The 22,628-nt window shown below is 34.4% G+C and overlaps 2 protein-coding genes across 3 annotated transcripts; one reads left to right on the top strand and one right to left on the bottom strand.

Annotated features, from left to right (window-relative positions):
• Positions 1 to 9,902: 9,902 nt before the first annotated feature.
• LOC138312956 (putative leucine-rich repeat-containing protein DDB_G0290503) lies at positions 9,903 to 20,130 on the bottom strand. 2 transcript variants are annotated; one of them, XM_069253660.1, is made up of 6 exons: positions 20,008 to 20,130; positions 17,015 to 17,223; positions 12,980 to 14,320; positions 11,947 to 12,079; positions 10,348 to 10,487; positions 9,903 to 10,085 (listed from the first exon to the last, which is right to left on the bottom strand). In XM_069253660.1, the coding sequence occupies exons 3-6, from the start codon at positions 13,772 to 13,774 to the stop codon at positions 9,918 to 9,920; spliced, it is 1,236 nt and encodes a 411-aa protein (XP_069109761.1). In that variant the 5' UTR covers positions 13,775 to 14,320; positions 17,015 to 17,223; positions 20,008 to 20,130; the 3' UTR covers positions 9,903 to 9,917. The 2 variants fall into 2 exon arrangements, with proteins under 2 accessions (XP_069109761.1, XP_069109760.1); XM_069253659.1 differs by lacking the exons at positions 17,015 to 17,223; positions 20,008 to 20,130 and adding an exon at positions 16,191 to 16,366.
• A 675-nt stretch (positions 20,131 to 20,805) lies between these two features.
• Positions 20,806 to 22,617, top strand: LOC138312958 (arylsulfatase I-like). The gene is made up of 4 exons (XM_069253661.1): positions 20,806 to 20,969; positions 21,448 to 21,571; positions 21,860 to 22,005; positions 22,341 to 22,617. Exons 1-4 carry the CDS (start codon positions 20,900 to 20,902, stop codon positions 22,511 to 22,513), a joined length of 513 nt encoding a protein of 170 aa, XP_069109762.1. The 5' UTR covers positions 20,806 to 20,899; the 3' UTR covers positions 22,514 to 22,617.
• The last annotated feature ends 11 nt before the right edge of the window (positions 22,618 to 22,628 follow it).

Below are 22,628 nucleotides of genomic sequence, written 5' to 3'. Positions count from 1 at the left end.
AAAATTGAGCAAATAATGCTCATAAATGTGTTTTTCCTATATAAACTATAGTAAACTTGACCCCCTCCTTAGGGGAAAATCTGAGAACCCAGGGTCATATAATTCACAATTTTTGTAAAGGACCTTAAGGCCTTTCTATCTAGGAAGAATATTTGATTCTAACTCATCTGTGAATGGAGAAGAAGATTTTTGAAATTTAAGTCAATTCAGCTGCCAAGCACTTGTTAGCGTTAATTAAATAAGGGATAATTTTAGGGACAAAAATAAGAAAATTTAGGGCTTATTTAGGGATAAAATTAGGAATTTCAAAAACTAAATTTCATCAGTATGAAGCATTACAAATCATCTGAGAACTTAAGCTTGTCACCCGGTGATACACAATCAACATACTGAAAGCATGGATTCATTGGTCAAATGCTATCATGTGTAGTACAACCCTGGGATTTTCTTATTTTTTAGGAATTTTAGCAAAACTGAAAAATCAAAGTACTGAAAGTACTAAATGGCTCGGTCTCAAGGATAGGAGGAATATATTTCTAAGGTCAATACTACTGTAGTTTTGTACAATAAGAAATAAATTTGGCTGGTGTTCCTTCCAGTTTGGACTTTTGAGGATTCCTTGGACACCAAGGTGTAAAATAAGAGACACATACTAAAATCTTGGAAGCCCATTCTAATATTTCCTATGATGTTATATGTCAAATGATTTTAAAACACCTTTAGCATTTTCCTTGTTAATTTGATGTTAATGAAAATATCCATTCTTAATGACTATTGTCATCAAGTTCCTGGGACCACAGTATCAGTTAACAAGTATTGTTTTGTAAAACAGCAAGTTGATTGATATACATTGTATCCGAACTTCAATTCAAACTGGATAACTTGTTAGCTCACCATAGACCATGAAATTGTTTGTACACTTTCTTAACTTCAGGATTGTTTTACAAAATTACAAATGAATTTTTCTACATTTTTTATTTTCAAATCCCCATTCCTCTGATGAGTATAATAAATTTTCAGTTTAAGATGAACAGGAAGAGATACATTCCTTTATTCCTTATAAATAGCAAACACCGATTTAATTGTTTGTTCAGCAGGTTTTTTCCCTTTCTTTAAAAACGCTACCATTAATATTATTTTCTCTACCTAGATATGTAAACAATTCTTATAAATCTAATTCTGTATTCCATAACATCAACTGGTGTTGTTGTACCGATTTACGTCTTGAGAATATCACAATTTTTATCTTTCTGATATTAAGTTCTAATTTCCATGTTATGCAATATTGTTAAAATTCATGTAACATTTGTTGTAGACCATCAGATATTTCTGATATCATAACAGTGTTATTGGCAAATAATATAAAAAGTTTGGGATATATTCCAATATCATATACCGTAAAAACTGGTATAATTTGCGCAGGTACTTTTTGCCATATCAGTATATTTAGCGCATCAAAAAAATGGAAAAAAACAATGTCCAGGGAGTCCCAAAACCGATGTATGAAGGTGACAATTTCAATGCAAAATATTCCCCATAAATGCTTGACAAATTCCACACAAAATGTTGTATTTAGAAGAAATAACATATGAAAACCATATTGTGTTTGTTTTCTTTTATTGGCCACCGTAACCTGAAACTGAAATATCTAGCAGATGTCCAAAACATCGGCGGTCTAGTCTGCCGTACTCCATGCACATGTCAATGTTTTAAGATATTACACATGAATAGTAATCAGGAATATTTGAAAAGAGTAGAATATATTTACTTAAATTGGCACAATAAGTAATTAGTGTGTTTGAGATCATTAACAATCAACAGCAATCAGCTAGCGGATACGTAGTTTAGCTTGCAACAATCACAGTGTGCATAATTTGTCAAGATTTGTAAGACAAAATATTCTTTTCCACCAGGTAAGATTCTAAGTCATAAAGGTAGATTGAAAATAGGAAGGGAGATAAAATAACCAGATAAATATTTGTAGCGGGATCAGACTGGGTTGATTATCGGTGATCAGGTAGCTCAGTCGGAAGAGCTACATTTTCTTCTCTCCTACCAACGGCTGTGGTGTTTGAAAGGGTCTCGTATGTATTCACAAAAGGAGGGAGGAGTGTAGCAGGACTGGACTGGGTCGATTATCGATGACCAGGTAGTTCAGTCGGTAGAGCACTCAGCTAGTGTTCGGAGAGTCCCGGGATCGAATCCCGGTCTTGCCGCTACATTTTCTCCTCTCCTGTTACATATGGTACCATACTGTGCATGTAGATATTCAAGGTAAATCAACAATGTTCGCTGATCTTGCAGAATTGCCTTAAAGTGTTATAATGAATGTAGTAAATGTATGTCTCATTGGTGTGATTGATTTAAAGGCAGTTCATGTGGTGACCGAAAAAAAGGTAAAATCAATACTTTCAGAGTGATCAGGGAACATTGATAGTCAAGGTGGGGAAAACATAAGACGACCTGTGTTATACAAATTAATGTTTAATTGATTTTCATTAGATTTTCTCGAAGGTGATGATTAGTGTGTTATGAACGATAAGCTTAATATGTTTTTGACAAAAAATATAAACAGCTAATGTCATATTGTGTTTTAAATTTAAATAATCTTTTATTTATTCATTTCATTTCAAGCATGTACATGTCATAGAATATAAACAAATATCAGGTATATGCTTAAATCATATTACAGTTAAATTCACAATAAGGAATTTGAAGATGATGATAGTAATTATTTTCGGATTGAAAATGATTACAATATTAAGCTTCCACAGTTGAAAATTACTTCTTTTTGTTCACCCAATTCTTCTCCTAGACTGTTCCCAGTTGAAATGATACATGCATGCTGACATTCTGTAAAACATAAGGAAACAATAAATGTATTAACAGAGTAATTACTGAAAAGGCTAATATCATATAATTAAACATTTTAATCATAAATAGCAATACCAGCATAGAGGAAATATTATTGAAGTTTAATTCCCGCTGTTCTTCAGTCCTCCTGTTCTTACATGAAAGAGTTTTGTCCTTCATAAATTGATTGTAATATAGCAGTTGTTATATAATGTGCACAAAGAAGTATAAATATGCGATTGCATTTGTAAGACTGTGCCAGGTGGTAGAGATTAGTTCCGCTCGAGTGATCACACAATGCAAGTGAGAGTCGGGAATATGTTTATGTAAGTTTTAATTGCTAATCTCTGATGCTTGTTGGTAAAATATAACTCAGAATAATTGCTAAACAATAAACAGTTTTCTCTACATTTTTACAGATTGAAACAGCTTTTTAAGTGCCGTTTTACGGAAGAATTATGAAAAAGAAATCGACATTTTCGTCGATCTAGTAGTTAAAAAAATATCACTTCCGAGTTATATGAACATTCCATATATGATTTATGTCATTGGCCAAAAATTTACTTCGTATTACCTAGTGTAATGAATATGCTGTATGTATATGATCAGAACGTCAAGCTCCTGTGGTATGGTTTAGTGGTAATCTCTGAACGTGCTTTAGTATATAGATATAATCTGATATTTATACATGTGCTTATGAAATTATCGATAATTATATATGTGGTAAATATTCATACCTTATTAACTGCCGTTAGTTTTAAGATTACGCCACCTTGGACATTTACAAAATGTTCACCGTCTGTCACGTGCTATTTTATCAGTAGACCAAGTGTGTCCAAAATTTTGTTAGAGCTGTCTTCTTCCATTGTAGTAAGGCCATGTGCCATAACACAGCCGTGATAAATGCATCTCCATTTTGCCATGGAATGTATTTGCTCCGAGACAAATTTGATTCAAATTACAAAATTCATTATGGTATCAATTTTGATGTTCGAGGTGAAATATTGATTTCATTTTTTTCCGTTGCGGGATAACTGTCACTAATAGGGAGTAAACGTCTGGGGAAAACCAGCTTCGGAGCGAAGCATTTTTGGGACGAAACGTCTTCATTCATTGTAAACACCATTTTGGGGGCGAAAAGTCTAGATACTTTGTAAACAATTCAGGTGAAAATTTTCAAACATGAGGAAATTGACTGTAATGCAAGAGAATTTTGCAAACCACGATCACAATGGCGACGGAGCAGCACCCTCGCCAAAAAAGCATGATCTTTTTGGCCAAACAGGGTATCTTATCCAAAAACCTTCGATGGGATGTCTAGTCTTCAACAAAATTAAAACATTTGCTTCAGGGTTTAATGTATTTTAAACAGCAGGATCTTAATTTTCAGTATTTCTCAATTGGTAATACCGTACTGATCGCCTAAGATATCAAAGTTTCAGGAAGATGAGCTAATATCACCATAACTTTATTATCAAACTTATAATATTGCAAAATTCTTTTGTAAATATCGCCCAAGTTTTTTGCGATAATGTGTATTGAACTTTGAACGCTGTACCAGATTTCGAAATTTATAAAATACGATTGTCCTTCCCTAGAACAATACATGTATTCACACCAAATACGGATGAATTTTAATCATCCAAAGGTATGAAGGAAATGTAGGCATTGTTTAAAAGCTTATATTAAAAGATTATTCCCATTTCATAGGCCCCCGCTCCCTCTGCCACCTAAGGGGTCATACAGGTCTCATTTATATAAAACATGAATTGTCCCTTCCCCAATGAAATGTTTCACACCAAATATGATGATTTCATCCCCAAGGAAAAGGGAAGGATTTTAAAAGCTTAAATTAAGAAACATGTTTCCCGAAATTTGGGGCCCCACCCCTCAGCCCCTAGGGGTCGGACCAGGCTCATTTAGTATAAAATATTATATTGTCCTTCCCCAAATGATTATATTTACAACCAAATATACTTTATAAAATACATTCAAGGTATAAAGGTTTGTCAATTATAAGTAGAATATTTAAAGCTTAAATAAGAAAATTTTCCCCTTTTGGGGCCCCAGCCCCTCAGCCCCTAGGGGTCGGACCAGGCTCATTTATATAAAAATATGAATTGTCCTGTTCCCAAACGATTGTTTCATACCAAATATGGATGAAATTCATAAAATAAGAATGGAAAAGAGGAGTTGGAGTTTTTTAAAGCTTAAAATTAAAGAAAAATTTGCCCTTTTTCACCCACCCTCCTCAGCCCCCTAGGGGTCGGACCTAAGGCTCATTTATATATAAAATATGATTGTCCTTCCCCAATGATGTTCAAACACACAAATATGGATGAAATCCATCAAGGATAAAGGGTTTACAGGAGTAGCATTTAAAAGCTTAAATTAATAAAAATTTCCCCTTTTGGGGACCCGCCCCTATGCACACCCCTAGGGGTCGGATCAGGCTCATTTCTATAAAATCTGATTTCCTTCCCCAATGGTTGATGTTTCACTACCAAAATATGGATGATAAAAATTCACTGTCAAGGATAAAGTTGCAGTAGGATTTTAAAGCTTATAAATAAAGAAAATTTCCCTGTTTTGGGGCCCAGCCCCGAGTACGTAGGACAACCAAACAGGCTCATTTATATAAAATATAGATTGACCATCCCCAATCATTTTCAACCCAAATATGGATGAAAAAATCCATTATGTTCAAGGATAAAGGAGGAGTCTTTTAGCTAACAATTAAGAGAAAATTTGCCATTTCGGGGCCCGTCAACCATACATGATGCCCCTATTCATCCGGACCAGGTCATCAATTATATAAAAAATTATTGTCCTTCCCCAAGATATTTTCACCAAATATATGTATGCTGAATTCATTCTAGTGGTATCTGAATGAGTATTCTTATAATTTTAAACTTAAATAGTATTTACATGCGAGACTGTACTATTTCTGACAATAGAGCACCGTTTTTAAGATGTCGTATGGGGACATTATTTCTGTTTTAACATGTGTTTGTTGAATAATACACACCGTATGTATGGATGACACTTTCTAATCCATGTTCAATTACTTTCCAGTTGTAACACGTGTAAATGCTCAATATGGAAAATTTCATTGCCCTTGTATGGGGAAATTAATTATGTATTAAATCATAGGCGGAATACAAAAGCTACAATGACTCAAAAAGTACCAATCCAAATAACAAATGTATGGTATAAAGCTCTATAATTGTCACATAGCCGAAAAATCTTTCAGTCAGGGCCTACAATAATTGCACTATCGATCCAAATACTTAACTGGTTTGCAATCGGATTAATTAGGTGTCCAATTGATAGTAAATATGTATTGTATTATTGATTGCCATCGATTTGGGCCAGTGTCAGTATGATCGGCTTCGAAATTTTGCACAATTCGGACCAGGTTCATAATATATAACACTTTGAATTGTCAAAAGGGATTACGATGTTCATTACATAAATAAGGTTGAAATCATTGGATACCCGAAACAATTTCTTGAGAATGACCAAGGACTTTCAAAAATGATTTCATTAAGATTAAATTTGCCAAATCTTGCAGGGCCCAGAGAAGAAGTTACTATATCAAAAAAGGGCCTGTAAGGTCATCGGTGGCGGACTGAACAATATGGCCATCTATGGGATTTCAGATCTTCGATTTGGCACAACCACTAGATGTAACAACACTATGTCAATCATTCATATCAGTGATCATAAACAGTCACATAACACCAGAAGAACTTTAGAAGAAAGAAGTTCAAAACTTTTTTCAATATGGCGACATGTGTTGGGCATCGTTGGATTACTGATTGACCCCACCCGAAAAATAACAACCAAACACTCTTTGTCAGGACTATATCATCGCAAATTATCAGGGCCAATCGCACAACACTACCCCGGAAAGAACTTTGAGAAGAAGTTTCAAATGTGTTTTTCAAGATGGCAAGGTCAGCTTGGCGAACGATCTGGATTTTTCGGAATGAACTTGTCGAAAAATACCCAACACTCGTTGTTTGGGAACCAATGGTCAGTGATCATTTCATGCAAGTTTTTTCACCCAAGAGGCCAAATTGCAAACTGGTAGAACTTGAGAATTCAAAATGTGATGTTAAATCACAGGCAGCGCATAACGAAGACGGAAAAACGAAACATGACGACTATAGTTCAACGTGACCCATTCGGGTCAGAATGACCTAAAAACTTTCAAAATTTCAGTGAACATAGATTATCATGGAACAGTGTAAGGTAGAAATTCAAAAATGTGTTGTAGTCTCCATAAACAACAACTATCCTAATAACAGATCGAAGTGAGTCACATTTGTCACACTTTTTATAAAAGGGAACAAACACTACTTTACAGTAATTCCATTCCAAAATATTTGTTTTGGAAGCCAAGGCCAAGTCATATAATACCCGAAAAAGCTGGTCATCTGCTGGTAAATACAGAATGTTTGATGTTGGTCGTGGTAAGCGGGTACATTACAGGCAAACTCGCATGAATTTGCAGTTGGGTACTAAAACTAAAACTGTCTTATAACAACAAACTTCAATTGATGGGCCTTAAAGTAAAAGCCAACACTAGCTCTTCTTGTAATGCCAAAACAGCTGGCTCTTCACTGAAGTGCCAAAACTCCAAGAATGTTTGATAGATGTCAATGTGCCATCTTCTTCCACCTATAAAAATTATCAAAACACCTTTTCAATAGTTTTTGGTGTGAAATAAAATGATTATTACATGTACATGGTTTACAGTATCTATATACTTTTGTATCCAACAATGATCAATGACCACAGGATGATGTAACACTACATATTTTTCTGCATTTGCCTTTAATTGTCCCCTTTTGATATTCAGCACTTTGATACAGGATCTACGGTGTTTAAAACATTAAAATCCTTGAACTCTCTTATTGAAAATAGGAAATATTATGCTCTTAGATTGAAATTTTGACCAATTCATTGACCCTTTTGCTCCCACCCATCGAGCCCCTATAGGAGATTTCAGAAAAGATGGCGTGACCTCATAGAAAGTTTACATCCGGAATCTCAAAGGTACAAACACAGTATGGCGACGGAAAAAATCAATAATAGTTACGTACATGCCCCTCTACACAATCAATAATTCCAAGTTTAACAATTAAAGTATAAACTTCTACACTTGTAAATTCAGATTTTAAAATGGATTATTATTGTTTCACAGGTTACTGACATTTACATTTTTATTAGGTCACCTGAGCGACGTCCATCAACGTTTCCTTGTGAACGCAATCATTTGAGTAAATATAAACCGAGCTTAATGAAACTTTGTATGTAGACTACCATTGAAAAGATCTGGGACAAGTTTGAAACATTAGGTTAATTCACCAGTAATTTATGGAGTTATTGCCCTTTGCACTAATAATTACTATTGGACCTTGTGAACACAATGAACTTGAGTAAATATGCACGAAGCTTATATTAATGAAGCTTTGTATGTAGACTAACATTGAAAAATCTCAGACGAGTTCGAAAATCAACTTGATTCGACTGTAACATAGAGTTATTGTCCTTTGCACAAATAATTATTATTGGACATTGTGAACATTATAACTTGAGTAAATATGCACTCAGCTTCATGAAACTATGTATTTAGACTAAAAATTGGACGAGTTAAAAAAACTGGCCTGATTTGACTGTAACTTACTGATTTATTGACCTTTGCAATAATAATTATTGAACCTTGTTAGCACGATAACTAGGGTAAATATGAACCGAGCTTAATGAATCTGGGTATGTAGACTAACATTGGAAAGATCTCGGACGAGCTCGAAAATCAGCTTGTTTTTGACAGTTATTAACGGAGTTATTGCCCTTCTGAACACGATAAATTGAGTAAAATATGTATGCACTCAGCTTCATGAAACTTTGTATGTGTAGACTTACATTGGAAAGATCTTGGGATGAGTTCTAAAATCAGCTTGATTCGACTTAAATTTAATTACTGTTCCTATTTCGTGAACAAAAGACATCAGTTGGCTAGCAAATAACATAACCAGTTTGTATCAAATACATGGGTAATTGGCTGAGGGGGGAGCTGTTATTTGAGACCATTTTTAGATATTTTTTTTTTCTGAAACAGACTATAGTCATCTTGCTTTTTTTTCGTATTTTTCTTAAACTTATTTTAACCAACTTACGTTTTTAAGTCAAGTAAGTATTGAAATTACATAATTATGAAGAAATGTAAGCACCAGAAGTATTTAACACTGATAAAATGTGTCTATTTCATGGAATTTTGGAATTTCATGCTAGCCTGTTTGTTACCATGCATATACACAAAATGGCAGATGGTGCTTTCGATCGCTACTTTCTTTTTGTGGCAGATGGGAAATACTGACAAGAGCAGACAATAAAATGCTTAGAATGATAACATTCCTGTTATTTAGGAACCTTTATCGTAGATATACAGTAAGTATTCATAAACCTGTATAGACATTGTTAACGTGTTGTTGCCAGTTAGAGTTCATCCACACACGCTTGTGGAACATTAAAGTGACATGTTTTGTTTTCAACATGGCGATCTTGCTGTTTCTATGCGTAAACGCTCGGAAAAAATGTCCAATGCAATACATTTAGTTCTTATACAAGATGATATAGATATGTTAAGCATCTAACTGATTTGAAACAGTATTTTTATTAGCACCAGCAAAGACAAATAGTTTATTTTTTTTCAGCAAAAAATGTGAGGGCACCCTTATTATATTAAGCACTCTTAATTAGGGATAAAATACAGTATATTTATGCAGATTTAATGTTGAAGAAATATCATGCACAAGGGGCTGTGTTCCCACCATGTTTATGTGTATAAAAATAAAAAATTGTACCATTGACTGCCCAGATGTACCTTTGTGCAACTTCGTCGTCATTTTTTTCTTAAATCTCCTATAAGGGTCAACCACAGTCAATATTTACATAGCTATGAAGATTACACTTTTGAATTTCAACTCGATCAACACTATGTCTATGATCTGATTTCTAAATCTAACAATTTTATTATATACTTACTGGCAACTTCACGAATGTACCTCATGAAGGCCGCATACACTGCTCCCCTCCTGGACTCTACCATTAGAACCTGTCTCTGAAAAGTTAGGTTTCAAATAGTGAGTCAGAGCTCTGACTGTTAGTTTCTTATTGGAAGGCCTCAACAGGAAGACAAAAGATGGGACACGGGAACCAATCTGCAAAAACAAAAATGTATAGTTCAGTGCTTCAAACATCAGGCCCAGAAGTCCTGTACATATCACCTAATGTCACATGGATATTTCAGGAAATATCTATAGGTAGCAATTATTGTCCTACCTGCCTTTACCAACAATACTGACAAACGCGATAATGATTAGAACATGTTACTTGAGAATTCATTTCAGGTGACCTTAAAGTTTCCTCTGGTCCAAACTGGGTGAGCTGAAGACTTCTAAAATTTTCACATTTTCTTTTTACCTGATAAATTCCAACCTCATCTAACCCAATTCTCAAATTCTGGATGCAACTGGACTGTGATTCGTCATTGGAGAAAAGTTCATTTAAAACATCATGGCGAATGAAGGTCGGAAGAGGACCATTTTGTAGTATGCTGAGGCCTAAAATATTCAAACACATATATTTACGAGATCGAGGAACAATGTTTTTTGCTAAAAAAAAATATAAGCAAATTAATAGAGGATGACAAAGTGAAACGATATACATAAAAAGTGAAATATGTAAAATTTTACCATATCTTTTTTTTTAATCAATATATTACACATTTCAAGTACTAATATCAGAGATAACTTGGAACAGGAGATCCCAGATGGATCTTGGTGCCTACCAAAGAATGATTTACGTCCGACAATGGAAAAAAGGGATCTTTTCTAGATCTCTGCTTTTAGATCTTTGACTACATACACAGCTAGATGTATACTCTATATGAAAATTGAAAACGATCCCTTCAGTACTTTCCAAGATAAAGCAATAACAAACTTCAATAATCAAAATCCAAGATGGCTACGTGTGTACCTGTCTGCCATCTTGTTGACCGATCTGTCTCAAAATGCAATATGCACAACTATGAACTAGGGTCCTAACCTACATATGAAATTTGAGAAAGATCTCTTAAGTACTTTCTGAGAAATAGCGGTAACAAGAGAATTGTTAACGAAAAGACAGAAGGACGTAGGACCACAGACGAAAGGCGATTTGAATAGCCCACCATCCCACCATCTAATGGTGAGCTACGCTAATAACCACATAACTTTTATCTAAATACCTGTGTTAAGTTTTAGGTCGCACAGAGTTGTACACATTTCTTCAAAAGTGCGTATGCAATTAGGCTCCAAAAATTGTCTGGAGCACTTAATATCGATCTGATTGAAGCTCCTAGAATGCTGATATACCTTAGCAGTCAGACTTAAGAGAAAAAAATTCTGTCTTTCTATCATCTTTATTGGGGTATATGTATTGAATTGTACTTAAGAGTCAGTACACAAAATATGGCAATTAAAGATGCTCCACCCATAACAAATGGTATTTTTCCTCTATCAAGATCAGTTACAAGTAACAAAAGTTACTAACTAAAAACATGATTAACACTATTGAAAAGTTTGAGCTTCTAATTTTACTTCAAGATAAAAATATTTTTAAAAAAAAATAATTAATTGCATCCCAAAAAATTGTGGCACCATGTCCTATATGGAATGGAGTAGATTGTGCATGCACCGAAAGGAAACTAAATTATTTCATATCATTTTTTGTGTTAATTAAGCATATGTATACACGATAAAACACCAATTATTGTTCAAATGATGAGTGTTAATTGTTTATGCTGTCGGCTGTGGAGCATCTTAAGCTTTAAGCTATGAAATTAGGCCTTAATGAGCTAGGTGAGCCACATTGGTGTTGATAATTACATATGTACAATGTTATATGTTTTAAAGTAGAAACTGCAAGGAACAAGTTAATACGTTCAGCATTATTAGTAAGGTCTACTTTGTACTAGATTTTAGATGAGTGACTTTGTAGAGATACCCAGTAGATTACAATGGAACTTTTTTAAGATCTTACCAAGAATCTTTCCGACTGTAAGGTAGTCCTCACTCAGCACACTCCTAAGATCATGGTCAAAGTATTTTTCTTTGATGGCCATCAATACCAAACGGAAAAATTCTTTTCTTGGTCCACCCAAGTCGGATACACTCTGGAAAATAACATGAAATTTTAATTGATGCAAATAAGGACTCAAATTAAATTTTGGAAGATAAGGTAATCATAATAGCTTACTGGATCAAAATTGGGTTCAGCAATATATTTTGTTATAATTTTATAGGGATGTTTTTGTCCCCTGCCAGTGAAACAGGTAAGATTGTATTACCTTGTATTAAAGGTACCAATGTTTGAAGTTTCAAAAAATATTATCCATCAATCTGTTCTCAAGTTATTGTTTGATGGAAACCAACATCCAAAAAAACAAACAGACCTTAGATGGAGACAAACACTAAAGTCCCCTTCTGTTTCACCGACAGGGGACTAACAAGAGATCCCAGATTGATCTATGCATGTCTGACAATTGTCAGATGGATCTTTTCTCTGCTTTTCAAACTTCGACTATAAAAATCCAAGACGGTTGACCGATCGGTCCCAAAATACTCATGCACAACTAGGGCCCAATGGAAACCCACATATGTCATATGGAATTTGAAACAGATCCCTGCAGTACTGTCTGAGAAATAGCTGTAACAAACTTCAACTATCAAAATTCAAGATGGCGAACGGTCATCCATCTAGTTGCCCGATCAGTCACAAAAGGCAATATGCCCACGTACAACTAGGGCCCAAGGGGAACCTACATATGTAATTTGCGAAAGATCCCTTCAGCACTTTCCGAGAAATAGCTGCTGCTCTAACAAGAATTGTTAACGGAAGGACAGACAGACGGACCACGGACAAGAAGCGATTTGAATAGCCCACCATCATCAGATGGTGGGTTAAAAAACTAGCATATCCCTATTGACCACATTTAATAAGGATATCATTATGATTTAAAGAATTAGCCTTCAAGATATTGCAAAGAGATGGCACTTGATCACTATTTACTTACCTCACCATAAAAATCAACCTCTAAAGTTATTCTGAAATTTTTGATTTGCTGAATTTCATCAAAGGCTGTTTCCAAGATGTTTTCACGATCAACACAAATATGGTTGGTTTCTCCTTCAGAAGCTATTGTCTCCGTAACATCTTCAACCTCCAGCTTTCGGCCAACAATGGTATTAGCTTGCAAAAACTTCAGTATTTCTACGGGATTACTCCAATGTGAACAAACTTTCACTACATTTTCCACTATATCTTCTATGTCTTTTGATAATTTTGGAGATACATGTATAGGAAAATCAAGATCTTTTGAAGCTTCATTTCTGTTTGATAACTGATCATTCAAGTTTGGTCTCTCTGCGTGAGGTTCTGCTACATTCGAACCATTAGAAGCTTCCCGTCCATTTCTGTTTGATAACTGATCATTCAAGTTTGGTCTCTCTGTGTGAGGTTCTGCTACATTTGAACCATTGGAAGCTTCCCGTCCATTTCTGTTTGATAACTGATCATTCAAGTTTGGTCTCTCTGTGTGAGGTTCTGCTACATTTGAACCATTGGAAGCTTCCCGTCCATTTCTGTTTGATAACTGATCATTCAAGTTTGGTGTCTCTGTGTGAAGTTCTGCTACATTCGAACCATTGGAAGCTCCGGATCCCTGTCCCTTTGTATTTGACTCTATAAGCTCTACATCCAAATCATTGTTCGATGACCAAATGTCTTGGTATACTGAATGCATTTCAATGTCTGGCAATTCCATATCAGAATCCTCATCACAGCAGGTTACTATATGGGCCCTCAGCATTGTTACACATATTAATTGGCCACATTTGAGACATTCTTCTTTTATCTTGCTGTTGAATGATAGAGTACCTTCATTGTCAGACAAAACATCCACAGTTTCTAGGTTTTTTTTGTATTGGTCTGATAAAAATCCTGGACTGTGGGCTCATCACAGCCTTCAGATTTTGAATGTTCCAGGTGCAGCCTAACACTTCCAATTTTCTTTTGTTTGCTAAGCACTTCAAAAGTTCAAAACCACCAATCCCAATTAACTTAGGGAATGATTCAGACAGCTTCTGTTTCACCTCATTTTCATCGTCATCTGTCGAAAATACAATCCTTTTGAAGCCTAGCCCACTGCTCTGCAAAACTACTCTCTCGCGTCCATTAGGAACAGTACTTGCATCTTTGTCTGACAAGCAAACAAAACTTGCTGTCCAGGATCGAGCTGAACTCTTTTTCTTATCTCGTGCCTTAGTCTCTGTCCGTCTCCTTGATCTACCAAATAAAAGCCTGGTTTGTCTCAAAGATGTACCGGTATCAGTAGGAAGACTAGTATTGCTTTTCCCTAAAAAAAAAAAAAAAAAAGGATAAAAAGTTTATCTCAACTATCTCATGGAAATGCAATAAGGTCAAAATTCAAACTAGCTACTAACCAGGGGAAAAACATCCAGGGACCCCAGATTTATTTAAATCAATTTTGTTTGAAAGGACCTTGTGAGTTTTCTATATATAAATAACTAGAACACTGACACGTCAGAAAGGGCCCCGCTATGTGTCTGACGTGCTTAAGTGGAAAAGTAGTATTTTGACAACGAATTCTTCCGTGTTAGCTATATGTTGCTAATAAATAATTAATGTCAACATTAATTGGGAAACCGATGATGGTACATTATTATAATTCTTTGGAAAAAGTCTTCCAAGTATTTAACTTGAATCCTGATTCCAAGCTAACATTACATTAAGAGCATACAATTAACTCAAATAAATTTGACCTTGACCTTTGACTTAGTAACCTTGGCCCATGACCTTACCTTTGGACAGTCAACTCCTTGTTTAATTCTGAACAACTTTGCATCATAATGTTATAACAAAATGTTTATCAGTTAAGAGCAACAACATTGTGATTTTTTTAAATGTTAAAATCCAAGATGGCCGATTTTTTAATTTAATTTCAGCCTGAAAAATTACCAAGCAGATCTAGGATGGATGGGGAATCATCATGTAAAATATGGGGAAAATACTCCACTCCCTTCCATCATTAATGTGCAAAAGAAAAAAAACGGACAGACGGACGGACGGACAGACGGACGGACAACCTGATTACTATAGGGCACCCGCATCTCGATGCGGGGCCCTAATTAAATTATGCTATTTGTTAAATTTGAGAAGATTTTTGAAGTATAAATTGTTACGTAATGTACTAATGTAACCTACAACAAAGTTTTACTACCATCTCATACTGATAATTATGACAGCATTTGACTCAACTCCTATAACAAATGACTAAATAATGCTCAAAAATGTGTTTTCTCTATATAAACTGTTGTAAACTTAACCCCCTGAAGAAGGAAAGAAAAAATAAAAGACAACTATGTACTTGTAAAAGAGAAAGAGACAATATATAGCAGCATGTTAAAGTATGGTGAACAATATAGACTTTCTTTTTAATGCATATTTAAAAATATTATGCAAGTACATAGGCAATAAATCTGTGACATGAAAAATTACATAAAATATCAAAAAAAAATCCGACCTACCTACCCTATTTTTTTGGCCTAATGTGACCCCCTAAACAAACATATTTTTTTTTGGCCATATAGATCTTAATTGACACATGTACAGTACTGTATTACAAATATAATAAGAGGCCCATGGGCCTTCATGGTCATCGGATACAGAATGAAACAGACATACAAGCACTATATTGGCCTATCAGGCATTTGAAGTCTGTGATAATATCTATTTAACCTTTTATCTATGAAGGGTATTTCATTCCATTATAAGTATATGTTACATTTCCTATGAAAATAAAGGAAATAATGCTCATAAATGAGTTTTCTTTGACCCTGGGGAGGAAACTCTTGAGACCCCAGGGCCATAAAATTCACAAATTTTGGAGAGGACCTCGAGACCTTTCAATCTATGAAGAGAATTTGATTCTACCACATCTGCGGATGGAGAAGATTTTTGAAATTTTAGCCATTTTGTCCCCTTTTGCCCCCCACCCCCCACCCCCACCCCCAGTACATTGGGGCCATATAATTCACAATTTTGATTAGCAGTATGCCTTAGAAGTTTTGTGCAAAAATTCATTGAATTGCTTCAGCAGTTTTGGAGAAGTTTAAAATGTAAATTGTTAATGGACACACAATGCATGACGACGGACAAAAGACGAATAGAAAAGGTCACTTGAGACTTTGTCTCGATCAGGTTACCTAAAAATGTAGAGCCAAACACCTGTGGTCCCACACATGCCAGATTCTTGTTCACAGCAGTTTCATCCTCAGAGGGAAATACAAAATAAAAGCCACAAGAGGGCCACAATGATGCAGGTGGTTACGACTGTTTTCTCCCTGCCATAATTTTATACAAACACATGTGAATTGAAGAGTCGGCAAGGGGGACAACTCCTTTTTAACTATATTTTTAGGTTTCGCAATACTATAATTATACAGATTGCCAATATCATGTATCATAATGTGGGACCAAAAAAATGATTTCATTCATAAAAAACATCTCTCTTTTTTTTTACACTTTCAAATGACATGGGGACATTGCCAGTTGAAATAAAACTGAATGTGCTCAAAACATTTTCAAGACATTTGTTGTGATGATTTATTTCCATTTTGTGATATTTACTGTCTCTTTCCTTATGTTCCAATTCCATTCTGATTCATGAATGCATGATTTTGTATGGACATGTAAAACACAACCGAGTTTTGCTGACTACATGTACAGTAGAAATAAGTTGATATTAAAAAAAGTGATATCCATTGTATCTTTTAAATACATGTCAAGAAATATTACAATGGATTTCAGAAAACAGGTACATTTTGTAAATCAAATGAAATTTGATACATTTGATAAATTTAAATTTTTTGATACATCAAATCAATTAAGAATATTCTGATTGCATCAAACCCAAAAGCATAAAGGAAGGACTAAGACAAAACTAAAACAATGAAGCAGCAGTATAACAACAAATACTGTAACGGAACAAGAGAAATATTGAGAAACATTAACATTAAATTCAATTTACCTTTGTATCGCTTGAGAGCCTCCTAAATCGGATCCGGTCACCCATGGTTTCCAACCCAAGGCTTTGGAGTGAGGGATTGTCTAAGTTGAGACAAACTTCAATTTCTGTCAATTTGTTGTCCTTGAATATGGGCCATAGGGTCGACAGATTAAGCGATTTCAAAATATCCTCCACCTCGTTAACATTATGATTGGCCATTTTGAAAGCCCCTATAAGGGTAAAAAAAAATGAGTTTTTATAATAGCAAAGTAATGAATATGAGTGAATGAGATTGCTACTTTAAAACTCAGTGTTAGGAAATTGGGCTATGCATAATATTATAAAAAGCTATATCTATGTAATTGTGTGGCAGGAGAGGAGAAAATCAAAATGTAGTGGTCAGACCGGGATTCAAACCCGGAACCTCCCAACACTAGCCGAATGCTCTACCGCCAATAAGATAATTTAAGTTCGCCTACGAGTTCCGTAATTTGAATATGAGCAGACAACGGCAAATCACAAAATTGAACATCATCGCATGAAAAGTTCTAAAAATATTTAAAGGGCCACTACCTTTCCGAAACGGCTTTTAATTTTTGAAATGGGAAAGTAAACGAAATTGATAATTTTATAGAATCACAAAAGTTAGTAACTTTTAATACTGTTAATACTACACTTACCATCACCTTAATTTAAATAACTTAAATGCAAACTTCATAACGCGGGTTGTTTTATGTTTCCCACTGTCATCCTAATTACCATGTGTCGGTTGACGTTGATAAGACGTAACAATTGAAAAAATATTCTTGTTTCCTGTAAGTTGTAACGCCCTTTAAAAATGAAGGGTTGGTAGGTAGGTTTTTTTTTTATATATTTTTTCTCTTCATCCCAGTTTCTTGCAGTGAAAAACTGAAGGAGACTTTATTCAGCCTTATATTTATAAACCATGGATTTGATTCCCAGGGGATTATTGTTGTCTTAAATTTACAGAATTTGTACCAAAATTCCTGATTTTGTGAAAAACCAAACAAAATTTAGGTTGTTATTTGTTTGCTTGAGGACAAAACCGACAAAAAGTTTTTGAGTAGGCATCAATTTTATAGGGTTGCGGTCAGGTTAACGGAAACACAAACATTTTTTTGTATGGCCTTATCACTGTGCCAGATGGCAAAACAATGAAACGAATCTTCACTGTTAACATAGTTTACACAGGAAATCTTGCAATGAAATACATTTTTTTAGACAATTATATTTTAAACATCTCCTCTGATTCCACCTGTCTGATCAAGCCCAAACTCACACAAGATCTTTCACTTATCAATGTGACCAATTCTTGTTAATATGGTGTTGATTCAAATTCAAATATGGCAGCAATGATGTCACTTCCGGTTTAACCTAGACAGCCATAACTCATTTTGTTATATGTTATGTAGAATAGTATATGAAGAAACTTTGTAATTGTACATTTTTCTCTAAAATGTCAACTTCCGGTCTATCATCGACTCATAATGCAAATTCGCCGTTTTCTGTGAAAATCACGAATACATCTTCTTGTCAAGTTCTTCATGGCATAGAGGCTTGATATTGTCCATGAAGTATGCTTTGGTAGTTGATTATCAATTTTGAAAAAAATAAACGACCGTCTTGACCTTCATCCAAAGGTCAAAGAGTACTTGTAATTTTAGAGCTATGAAAGGTTTAAAATTGAAAATTCAGCTCATTGAGACCGCTGTAGCAACCACATAGCCAATTCCTTTGATTTTTGGTTATGTTATGTAGAATCAAAAGTGAAACAATTAACGTCACTACCACTTTTCTGTAAAACTTGAATTTTCGGTTGCAAATAAGGTTCGAAGTTCAAAAGTGCCATTTTTAAACAAAATCATTAATAAATCTTCTCAAATTCTAGAAGGCCTACAGACCTAATATTTAGCAAGTAGCATGCTGACATAAATGCCTACCAAGTTTGTTAATATGATTGACCTTCATCGATATTCAAAGTCACAGGCGCCTTAAAAACCTAAAATCTTCAAATGACTCCTGCTGTTCTGCAAGGCCTAGATACCTAATATAGACATGAAATAAATGACTACCAAGTTAGAATATGAAAGACCTTGATCTTCATTCAAGGTCACAGCGGCTAACAATCTGAAAATCTTCAAATTACTTCTTGTGAAGTTCTGAAATGGCAAAGACCTGGAATTGGACGAGTAGGACGTTGAGATGAAGCGCTACCAAGTTTGTTAATATAAATGACCTTGACCAGAGTTAATTTACCTTTTAGGTGAAAAGCCCGTGAAATTGTCCTGGTGACAATTTCTAGTTGTATATTTTATTGTTTTTAAGAAACTTTTAATTTTTTTTTTCGCAAAGGTAGTGGGCCTTTAATATAGTGTTAAAATGCTAGCAAAACTACTCTTCTTAAAAAAAAATAGCACTTGCAACATGTTCTTGGCATGAATAACGAAAAAATGTTAAAACACGTGTTATCCATGATTTCCGATGTATTACCCACAAAATAGTCTATAGATCTAGTTGGCTTTGTTTTTTGTCGAATATAGACAGGTTATGGATTTTTAAAAAAAGTTCCTGTTTTGAAAAATATAGGTATAAATCAAGGACGTGTATGAGAAATCCTTGTATAAATAAATCAGAATAGGTAGAAAATGTTTCATAAATACAAAGGTTAATTTTTTATCGGGGTGTTACAGGACTGGTCCCTTCTTACGCAATTTCCGCCATTTTGACAGTGCATCCATGGTCTTTGACTCGTTGCCGTAAACAAACCAACACGTGGAACTTAATTTTAATTTTGCTGAAAATATTCGCCACAAGTCTGTCCTAAGTTAGAATAACACAAACTTCAATAATTGCTTATTATCCAAAAATACCCTGCCGTGATCGGAATGAAGACAGTTATAAATTAAGTTCAGTTAGGATCGACATGAAATCTGACCTAGGTCTCTATATGATTGACACAAATGTAGGTAGCCCCCATAAGAAAATTTACAAACCTGCAGCATCTGCATCAAAAGATCAAGCTTCTACGCCTCGTGTCATTTGGCGGTAGACACATGGCAGAAAATAACCCTGGTAAAAAGTTCCGAATCGGAGTCGCAGAGACGCTTACATCACTCATACATACAATGAAACAGTACAATCATACAACGAAAAAGTATAACCATACAATGGGAAAGTATAACCATATAATGGAAAAGTATAATCATATAAAGTATATATGCAATAAAATAATGATGTTTGTAAATAATGTAAAGTAGAATCATACAATGGTAAAACCAAATAAAATAAAGATGAAATCAAATAATATAACGATAAATGAAAATAATACAATGATAACACCAAATAAAACAATGATAGATGCAAATCAAATATACATGTCACCAAATCAAATAATGGTGAAATCGATTGATATAATGGTAACAGAAAATAATACCATGACAAATGAAAATGAAACAATGGTTGAAGTAAATGATACATTGGTCAAATCAAATCAAATATAGATAAAATGATACCAAATATTGATAAGATCAAATCATATAATGATACAACCAAATCATATAATGATACAACCATATCATATAATGAAAATACCAATTCATATAAGTATATTTGAACCATACGAGACAGCTATGGCGTTCCATAGAATTCCATGTACATTAGATGTATTGTCTATAGAGTGTTGATGAAAAATTGATATCAATATGTACACTTCCCGTAGTAAGATGAGTACCTAACTGTTTCCTAAAGACATTGAATTATAACCCAAAATACTATTCAATGAAAAAAATATAAATAAGTAGATTCTGATAAGAGAAAAAACATCTTAATTCCTGTGTAGTTTTATAAGATATTTTGAAATCATAATATAACAAAAATGTATTCTCCATGTATTTAAGCATGATTCACGCTGTCGATTGGAGTCCGACCATAGTAGCAGCCGCTGGTGGAGTGCCTGGTAACATTTATTGTCCTATAATTGTTTTATTATAAATCTGTATGAGTTGAAAGGGTTTGTAAGAGCGTGATTATAAAATCATTTTAAAACTTTGTGTGTGGCGTCTAACTATGGATCCTCATCGACAATTAATCAGTTGTGATTAACAAAAAACATATTGTCCTAGGACAAATCCGGGGTGCTTATATTTGGACCTGGTTGATAAATATTCATTTTACACCGAATCAATGGACCTTGATTTGTATATGATACTTTAAACGTACAAACAAAGCAATGTTTTTTTTCCACCAGTCGCGATTAGCTTTGATTACACCTAAATATGGACCTTTACATTGTATGATAATTCCAGAGAAAGAAATACTTACATGAATATATATGATGAATATACTTATAAATATGCAATTAAACAATTTCACATGCAATTTATATTATGGGGGATAGCGCCATATCACAACCAATCTCACATGTGTTGTTATAGATACGGGTATTGACGGAGTTAACCAATGGGAAAATATCCGTAATAACGGTAGTTCTAGCCGGACAGAATTCATCTATAATCTGGACGATCTCGCGCCATACACAGCTGGACATGCGGCTATTCGGTGAGACAATGAATCATCAAAATAAAATTTCTATCTTGAGGAATGAAAACTCACACTTATATTGATCATAATAATCGTGATAAGCATTATCGTTGCAATACAGAGCCGTTTTTAGTACATGTGCGGTACAATAAAGATAAAAAGTTTTGTAAAAAATGTGACATAACAGGCCAACCTCAAATTGTCCTGAAACGTACTGAGTGACATAGATTGTCAAAACCTTCAATAACTTCTGGAGATTTACTACTATATTTAAATGATCTATAACATTACACTTTTTACCAACAGTATGGGAGATTATAAGCTGATAGTGGGCTACCCTGGTTTGTACCCGGGCTGGTACCCGCCTCCCACATACACAGACGATAACTTTATCAAGGAGATCCCGTACGACGGTAGTCAGGACGACAAAATACAGCTGTTCAACCTCAGAGGTATAGATCCCTTACTTCTGCTGCTGCGATATCAGTATCGATCGATTAGATAAAATGATCATAGGCAAAGAATTAATTAATATTTCATATTTTACTTCTTGAGAAGACCAATTCAATTAGTACTGTTATTTTAGACGATGTTATCAGTGTCTATTATATAGTAATAATTCATCTTTTAAGTACATGTATATATTAAGAACATCATTATTTAGTTATCGATATATTTGTATACTAAAGTAAGTAGCTATGCGAACTTGATATAATTATGTCATCAATGTCAATGCTATATACATATACCATGTTATACTTACTATCTATATTGTATTTTGTATTAGATGACCCTAACGAGCGTAATAACCTCTCGGATAAGTTACCCGATGTTGTAAAGAAATTACGGATGAGGATGGCGGAGTACCACAAACAAATGGTTCCGGCGAATTATCCGAATGGCACAGCCGTGTCCGATCCAAAGAACTACAACGGTTTCTGGTCTCCTGGATGGTGTTAACAGCTATTGTGTTTCGGTTTATCTAATTGTTATTATGTAGTCTCGTCTTTATAAGGAGATAAAGTAATGTTATATATACACATTCCAGTTAAACATCAGTAATATAACCACATAC

The sequence above is a fragment of the Argopecten irradians genome, unplaced genomic scaffold (assembly GCF_041381155.1).
Source record: "Argopecten irradians isolate NY unplaced genomic scaffold, Ai_NY scaffold_0539, whole genome shotgun sequence".
NCBI lineage: Eukaryota > Metazoa > Mollusca > Bivalvia > Pectinida > Pectinidae > Argopecten > Argopecten irradians.
This window is presented reverse-complemented; position numbering and strand designations above follow the sequence as displayed.

Coding starts and splice junctions, on each gene's coding strand:
- LOC138312956 (XM_069253660.1), bottom strand. CDS start 13,774: ATGCTGAGGGCCCATATAGTAACCTGCTGTGATGAGGATTCTGATATG. Junction 12,080..12,979: donor AGGTTGATTTTTATGGTGAG/GTAAGTAAATAG, acceptor GTTATTTTCCAG/AGTGTATCCGACTTGGGTGG. Junction 10,488..11,946: donor TACAGTCGGAAAGATTCTTG/GTAAGATCTTAA, acceptor TGAATATTTTAG/GCCTCAGCATACTACAAAAT.
- LOC138312958 (XM_069253661.1), top strand. CDS start 20,900: ATGTATTTAAGCATGATTCACGCTGTCGATTGGAGTCCGACCATAGTA. Junction 20,970..21,447: donor AGCCGCTGGTGGAGTGCCTG/GTAACATTTATT, acceptor GTGTTGTTATAG/ATACGGGTATTGACGGAGTT. Junction 22,006..22,340: donor ACAGCTGTTCAACCTCAGAG/GTATAGATCCCT, acceptor ATTTTGTATTAG/ATGACCCTAACGAGCGTAAT.